The 7117-nt window shown below is 51.4% G+C and overlaps 1 protein-coding gene across 1 annotated transcript; it reads right to left on the bottom strand.

Annotated features, from left to right (window-relative positions):
* Positions 1-2379: 2379 nt before the first annotated feature.
* CXCR3 (C-X-C motif chemokine receptor 3) lies at positions 2380-6844 on the bottom strand. The gene is made up of 2 exons (XM_012935696.2): positions 6794-6844; positions 2380-3603 (listed from the first exon to the last, which is right to left on the bottom strand). Exons 1-2 carry the CDS (start codon positions 6803-6805, stop codon positions 2503-2505), a joined length of 1113 nt encoding a protein of 370 aa, XP_012791150.2. The 5' UTR covers positions 6806-6844; the 3' UTR covers positions 2380-2502.
* Between the last annotated feature and the right edge of the window lie 273 nt (positions 6845-7117).

Raw genomic sequence — 7117 nt, 5'->3', positions numbered from 1 at the left:
CTTGTACTACCTTTGCATTTCCAACTACTTGCATTTCATTTGCTTCTTCCCTCCTAGAAGATGTCTGGAATAAATAAAAAATTGGTGTCAACATTGTGTTTAGTGACAGCAAGTATCCCAAATGTATTGTCTAACAATTCAAGTAGAGATAAGAAGTCTGGCACTGCCCTTTCTGGTTAAGATCAAGGTTTGGGCTGGAAGAGCTGCGTTCCTCTCCAGATGCCTTGGGGTTGGGAACGGGTCCTTGACCCCTCCTAGCTTTTAGAGGCTGCCCGCATTACTGGGTTTGTGGCCTCCTTCCTCCAACTTCAAATCCAGCAATATCCATTTCTCTGACTTTTCCCTTCAGCCTGCCTTTCACTTTTAAGGAACTTTGGCTCCACCTCAGTAATTCAGGAGAATCATACTTTTTAGGTCAGCTGATAAGGACCCTCAATTTTCTTTTGCCATGAATGCTAGCATTCACATTGTCTAGAAGTGTGGGCATCTTTGGAGACCCACTATATAGTGTGCCGCAACACATCTTTACTAGTTATAACTTCACAGGTACTTTCTTTAGGGAGTATGTGTTAAATGAGTTTTCAGTAGCCATAAAACTGAAGGCTGACACCACATGTCCTGATGGAATTGAGAAGTTACACAGTTGTGTGAACTTTCCCAGCTAAATCATCAGGTATCACCCTTACTAAATTTATTGGAAATGTATCCTCTGCAGGCCTGTAACTGACCTATGTGCTTGTTGGCAAATGTATCTTGCTTTTCTGCAGTCCCATGGCCAGCTCCCCAGTAAGGACCTATATCCTGCTTGCTTGAGTAACCACTGCGCTCTTCTCAGTGGTCTCATACCATCACTTGCTCATTCTTTCACATGTTCAACCTTTTCCCTACCCTTCAGCCCTAGCCCGTTGGTACTGCTTCTCCTTCCTCCATCAAGCACTGTTGCTTTTGGCCTTTCCAGTCCTTTTGCCTCTCCTCCCTTCTGCCTAGAAATACCATTTTTTCCTTGTCCTTTCCCCCTGTAAATAACTCCTTGCCCTTTAAATTCTGCACCATTCTCTGTCTTCAGAGGGGCTCTGTCAGAGTTCTGAGCCCCTGGTCATCATGTGCTCTACGTTTGCTTTGTAACATAGCCTTCTGTGTATTCCTCATCACACCTCTCCTGCTGCTCTGAGCGACTGGGGCGTGTGACACAATTATGTGCTTGTCTGAAGGTCTGTTACTCAAATTAGGACCAAAGTATCCACCCAGTGGTTTGGTTGGCCTTTGGCCTCACACCCAGGTACCTGTGTGACTTTGACCAAAGAGGGCAGAAAAAAGGCATTAACAGGTGGGACATCAGCATGTTTGGAATTGGTAGCACAGGGGCAGGCAGGGATATAGGTAATAATGCACCCTCTGGTATACTCCTGACATGCCCTGGTCTTTGTATCTTATTGAAGCTTTTTTCGTTGTTTGTTTTTAGGCTGTACCTGGTGTTGCTCAGGGCTTATTCCTGGTTCTGTCCTCAGGGATCACTCCTGGTGGTGTTAAGGGTACATTATGGGGTGCCAGGGGTTGAACCAGGGTCAGCTGTGTGCAAGGCAAGTGTTTTACCCACTGTACTATCTCTTCAATCTTTTGATATTAGTTTTCATTTACTCAGTAAAGCTCTAGGTAACAGTTTCAGACATTCAGCATTCCAACTCCAAAACCACCACCAGTGTCAGACACACCTGGTCTTGATTTCTTGTTTATTGAAGGTTTCAGCAGAATTCTAGACAGTTCATGAACAAAGACAACGGTCTTGGACGACAGCTGCAGTGGCTGCTGAGCTGGAGGACTTGGCCAAGTCCTATAGAGGCAATATGTGTTAAGCCATTGGCTGTTGCTCCTTGCACACCGAGAAGGGCTGGAGCTGAATCCAGTAGGGCTGGAGAGACAATGCAGCGGGTAGGATACTTGCTTTTCTCATGACTACAGCCATCTCAGGTTCAACTCCTGGTACTGGTATCTTACATGGTTCTCTGCCCCGAGCCCTGTCAGGAGTGATTCCTAAGCATCGCCAACCCAGTGTGCCACCACCTCCACCCTCAACTACCCCAAAAGATCTAAAAAGGTCAGCCAAGGAAAGAACAGGTAAAGGCAGCCACTTGCTTTTTTTTTATTATTATTATTATTTTAGTTGAATCACAGATACAGTTAACAAGTTATTTATGATTGGGTTTCAGTCTTAGAATGTTCTAACACCAGTCCCTCCGGCAGTATACATTTCCCACCAATGTCCCCAGTTTCACTCCCCCCACCCCCCACTCCCCACCCCTCGTCTCTATGGCAGGCACTTCTGAAGCAGTAGATGAGACTTTGCAGCCAAGAATCAGCAATGGCATGGGCCCCCAAGGCCAGAGAGTGGCTCCCTGGGGCATGTCTGGGGGCTAGAGGTTGTAGAAAGGGAGGAGCGGCCAGTGTGTGTTTGCAGTGTGCAGCGTCCAGAGGAATGTTGGAAGGGGCACTTCCATTCGCGACTTACAAGCCCGAGTTGGAGGCCTCTGTGGTCTCAGACCAGGAGGATTCCCAGCGGGAAGATGAAGGTGGCCTCTGGTGCTGCCTCTGCTCAGGACAGCCCAGGCGCACAAACAGCAGCCACATGCGCTCTCGAAACTTGGCACCCACAAAGGCGTAGAGCATTGGGTTGAGGCAGCAGTGCATATAGCCCAGGCATTCCGTCACTGATCTGGCCACATTCATGTGGCTTTCTCGGTTGCAGTCACGGGCTAAGAACTCCAGGTCTGTGAGGGTTTCCACCAGCACCACCAGGTGGTAGGGGCTCCAGCAGAGGGCAAAGGCCACGACTACCACCACCACCAGCCGCATGGCCCGCAGCCGCCGCTGGCCCCTGGAGAGCAGCAGCACAGCCAGGATACGGGCATAGCAGTAGGCCATGACCAGCAAGGGCAGCAGGAAGCCAGCCACCAGCTGCAGCCCACGCAGTACCGTGCGTCCCACGGGTGGGAAGTTATGCCTGCAGTAGGTGACCTTGTGACGCTTGTCTTGGAGAGCTGACAGGAATATGAAGTCTGGGAGGGCAAAGAGCAGACAAAGCCCCCAGACCATCAGACAGGTCAGGGTCACCCGGGCTGGAGGCCCCCGGCGGTAGAGCTGAGTGGCGTGCACGATGCTCAGGTACCGGTCAAAGCTGATACAGGCCAGCAGGAGGGCCCCTGCGTAAAAGTTGATGTTGAAGAGGGCCCCAGCCACTTTGCAGAGGCCAGAGCCGAAGACCCACTGGATAGCAGCATCCACTGCCCAGAGTGGCAGGGTGAGCACCAGCAGCACGTCGGCGACAGCCAGGTGGAGCAGGAAGGTGTCTGTGCTGCTCAGTGTCGCCCGCTGGCTCAGCAGCACCACAGCCACTGCTCCATTGCCCAGCAGCCCCAGCACGAAGACCAGGCTGTAGAGGACCGGCAGGAAGGTCTGGTCAAACTTCTGGCTGAGGTCCTGTGGGCACGGTGGGAAGGTGCAGCAGGTGTCGCTTTTGTTGTCCAGTTCGTAGTCAAAGGGAGGGCTAGTCTCATTCATGATGAACTCAAAGTCAGTGGTTTGGAACACTTGGTGCTGGCCTAACATCTGCGGGAGGAGATGGGGTGGGGGGTTGGAGGGGAGAAGGCACTGCACAAAGGCTTCATTACTTCCAGATTCTTTTATGTTTATTTTACCACCACAACCCAGTTGTGCTCAGGGTCTGTTTTGTACTCAAGGATCAATCCTGGTGGGCACGAAGTAGCATGTGGTATTCTGGGGACTGAGCCCGGATTGGCTGTGTGCAAGGCAAGTGCCTTACCCATTGAACTAGCTGTACTATCCTTCCAGCCTCTGCTTCCTTCCAGATTGACCTAAGAAGCCTTACTGGGAGAGGCCCCTTAGGAGGCTGGCCCCAGGCCAGGGCCAGGCACTAGAGCTGAACCAGGCAACCCAGATTCTATCCCTGGCACTCCATATGGTCCCCCAAGCCCTGCCAGGAGTGAACCCTGACCACTGAGCTAGGAGTAATCCCTGAGCACTGCTGGGTATGGCTTCTAAGCCAAGCCAAACAAAACAGACCTGGTAGCCGTCTTTGCCTTTTTCCCAAGGCCACTCCTCCTGAACACAGTCCGCCCAGATTGAGACCTGGGATATTAACTTTCTTTCTCAAAGATTGGTCTCTTTCTCACCCCTCTTGGCCATCTCATCGGCCAGTGATTATGGGCAGTAGGAAAAGCTTCCCTTCTGGGGCTGGAGCAATGGTACAGTGGGTAGGGTGTTTGCCTTGCACGCTGCTGACCCGGGTTCAATCCCCAGTATCCCATGTGGTCCCCTGAGCACTGCCCTAGGTAGTTCCTGAGCATCACCAGGTGGACTTCCCCCCCAAAAAAGTTTCCCTTCACCCGGGAGCAGAGATCCTCTCCCTGCTTCCCCCAGTCTCCTGCGACCCAGGGGTCACGCCCATAAGCCACCTCCTGCCAGTGCCAGATAATCTCATTGGCCACCATGCAGAACTCATGGCTACTTCTCACGGAAGGAAGCAGAAAACGAGGCCCCCATAACCATGACTCCACGCCAGGCTGTTTTAACTCGGGGTACCCCAGAGTGGGGCAGGTGAGAGCCCACCCTGCCCCAAGGGACCAAGCCCCGGCAGCCGACCTCCACAACCCAACTGCCACCATGCTCCAGGCCGCTTTCCAAACACTCGGGCCGAGCCTCACAGGTGAGTGAACATATTCATAAGACACTTCCTACTCATTTTCCACAATTACCACACCATATTTGTTGGGGTTCAGACAGTAGGCAACAAATCATAGAGGGAAGTATGTGTGTGTGTGTATATATATATACATATATGTTTTTTTTTTTTGCTTTTTGGGTCACACCCAGCGATGCACAGGGGTTACTCCTGGCTCTGCACTCAAGAATCACCCCTGGCGGTACTCAGGGAACCATATGGGATGCTGGGATTCGAACTTGGGTCGGCCGAGTGCAAGGCAAACGCCCTACCTGATGTGCTATTCCTCCAGCCCCTATATACGTATTTTCAGACATAAATACCAAAGCTCGCATCACCTAAATTTTAACATGTTAGTGATATCCTATAGAATGTCTTAATAACTCCTGCCAAAATAGAACAATCTTCACACTGTTTTCTATATGAACACTCTTTTGTAAGTGTGTTCAGCAGCTCTTCATAACAAACAATACAAAATATTCTTTCATTTGTGTATTTGGACAGGGATTGGGTCTTGAGATGGAAACATCTCGAATTTGGTGGTGGGAAGGTATAAGGGTGGTGGGATTGGTGTTTGAATATTAATTGTAATAAAATATTGTGAAGTAACTTATAAAATAAATATTAAAAAAAATAAAATAGAGCTAGCCTTAAAAAAAAAGTTTCCCTTTTGGGGCTGGAGAGATAGCTTAGTGGATTAGAGTTGTGCTCTGTATCATATAGGAGCCCCAGATGTACTTCCTGGCACTGCGTTCCCCCCACCTCCCACACACATGATCTCTAAGCACTTAGCTGGGAACAGCTCTCAAGCTCTGCCAGATGTGGCTCACATAGTAAAAATAGGGCCCGAGTGATAGTACAGCAGGTAGGCCATTTCCCTTGCAGATGGCTGTCCTGGGTTTGATCCCAGCACCCTATATGGTCCCCCGAGCACTGCCAGGATTGATCCCTGAGTGTCGAGTCAGGAGTAAGCACTGAGCACCTCCACGTGTGACCCCAAAACAAAACTCAAAAAAGTTAATAAAGCAAACCTTGAGGACTGGAGAGAGCTCTATCGGCTGGAGCACATACTTTGGATACAGGAACCTCAGGCTCGCTCCCTCACCCAACATGGTTCCCCTTCCCAAGCACTAAACCAGAAGTTATCCCTGAACACTTCAGGTAACTCCGAAAAAGTGAAAAGGAAAAGCTGCTCTCTTGTGCCAAGAGTTTTTCCTGACCCTTTCACCCACTTGTCATTGTTTAGCCTTCAAGGCTTGCTGTGCTGAGCCACACCTAGTTCTAGCACCTTCTTTCTCAGGCACCTCCCCACAGTTGTTTCTCCCGGTTGCTGCCTCTGCTGTTGCCCCCCACCCTTCCCTAGCCCCTCTTCCCCCGCAGCCCTGGTATGGAGTACCTGAATTTCTATTTCCCTAGAACATGTATCCTTTCTTTTTCCTTTCCCCTATACCAAAGGCCCACAAGCTCTTGAGAAAGGTTCATCCCCCAGCAAAAAACCACACTAGAACTGAAGGTCTTTCTAGTGACAATCAGTTCAGCTTGGAAGAGGTTTTCTTTTCCCCCCACAGGTTGGGGGTGGGGGAGGTGTTCTGAATGACACCGCGCATTGGGGACTACTCTTGGCTTTGTGCTCAGGAGTCAGGTAGTGCTCGGGGATTATGCAGTACCTGGGATTGAACCAGGCTTGGTTGCATTGCCAGGCAAACTCCTGCACCCCTCCACTAGCTCTCCGGCCCCTCAGTGTGGAAGAGTTTATGTTCTAACCCAGCTGCGGGGAGCCTCAGATGCCACCAGGGAGGGTCCCCTCAATTGATTGCATCTCGCAGGTGACACACGCAAGCCAGTGAATGGAGGGGATTTTCCTGTGGTGGTAGAACAGTCTTGAGGCTCCAGTGGCTTCCTAATTCCTCATCCCATGCGCCTCAAAGAACCCCAGTGACCTCTCCCTGCCCACGCAACCCTCCGCTGGCCTGAGTCGAGGGCCAGCACTGGTGCTTGCTCCTGCTCCTGGCCATCCCGCTCCCAGCTGGGGGTCAGGCCGGGCCTGGCAGCACTCACCTCGAGCAGCATGCTTGGGCTGGCGCTCTGGAGGCGGCGAGACGGTGCTGCTTGGCCCTCTGCCTTGGTGCTTGTGGTTGGGAACCTGCACTGCAGAGGAAATGAGGCGCACAAGGTTCTTTGCCACAGAGCCACCCAGACCCACGGCCACCCAGTTTCTGTCCCAGTCATTTCTCCGACTAGGGAAGACTGGAACTCCGCAGGAGCTGGCCCCAAATCGGAGAGCAGGAAGACTGGCTCCTAGGGAAGGGTACGGCCTGCGACACAGGGGCTCTGCCTTGACAGGAGCAGAGGCGGGGGACTCCAAGGGACCCCTGTGGCTAG

Source organism: Sorex araneus, chromosome X (assembly GCF_027595985.1).
Source record: "Sorex araneus isolate mSorAra2 chromosome X, mSorAra2.pri, whole genome shotgun sequence".
In the NCBI taxonomy this organism is placed as follows: domain Eukaryota; kingdom Metazoa; phylum Chordata; class Mammalia; order Eulipotyphla; family Soricidae; genus Sorex; species Sorex araneus.
The sequence above is the reverse complement of the archived record's forward strand: the minus strand, read 5'-3'. Positions and strand labels throughout refer to the sequence as shown.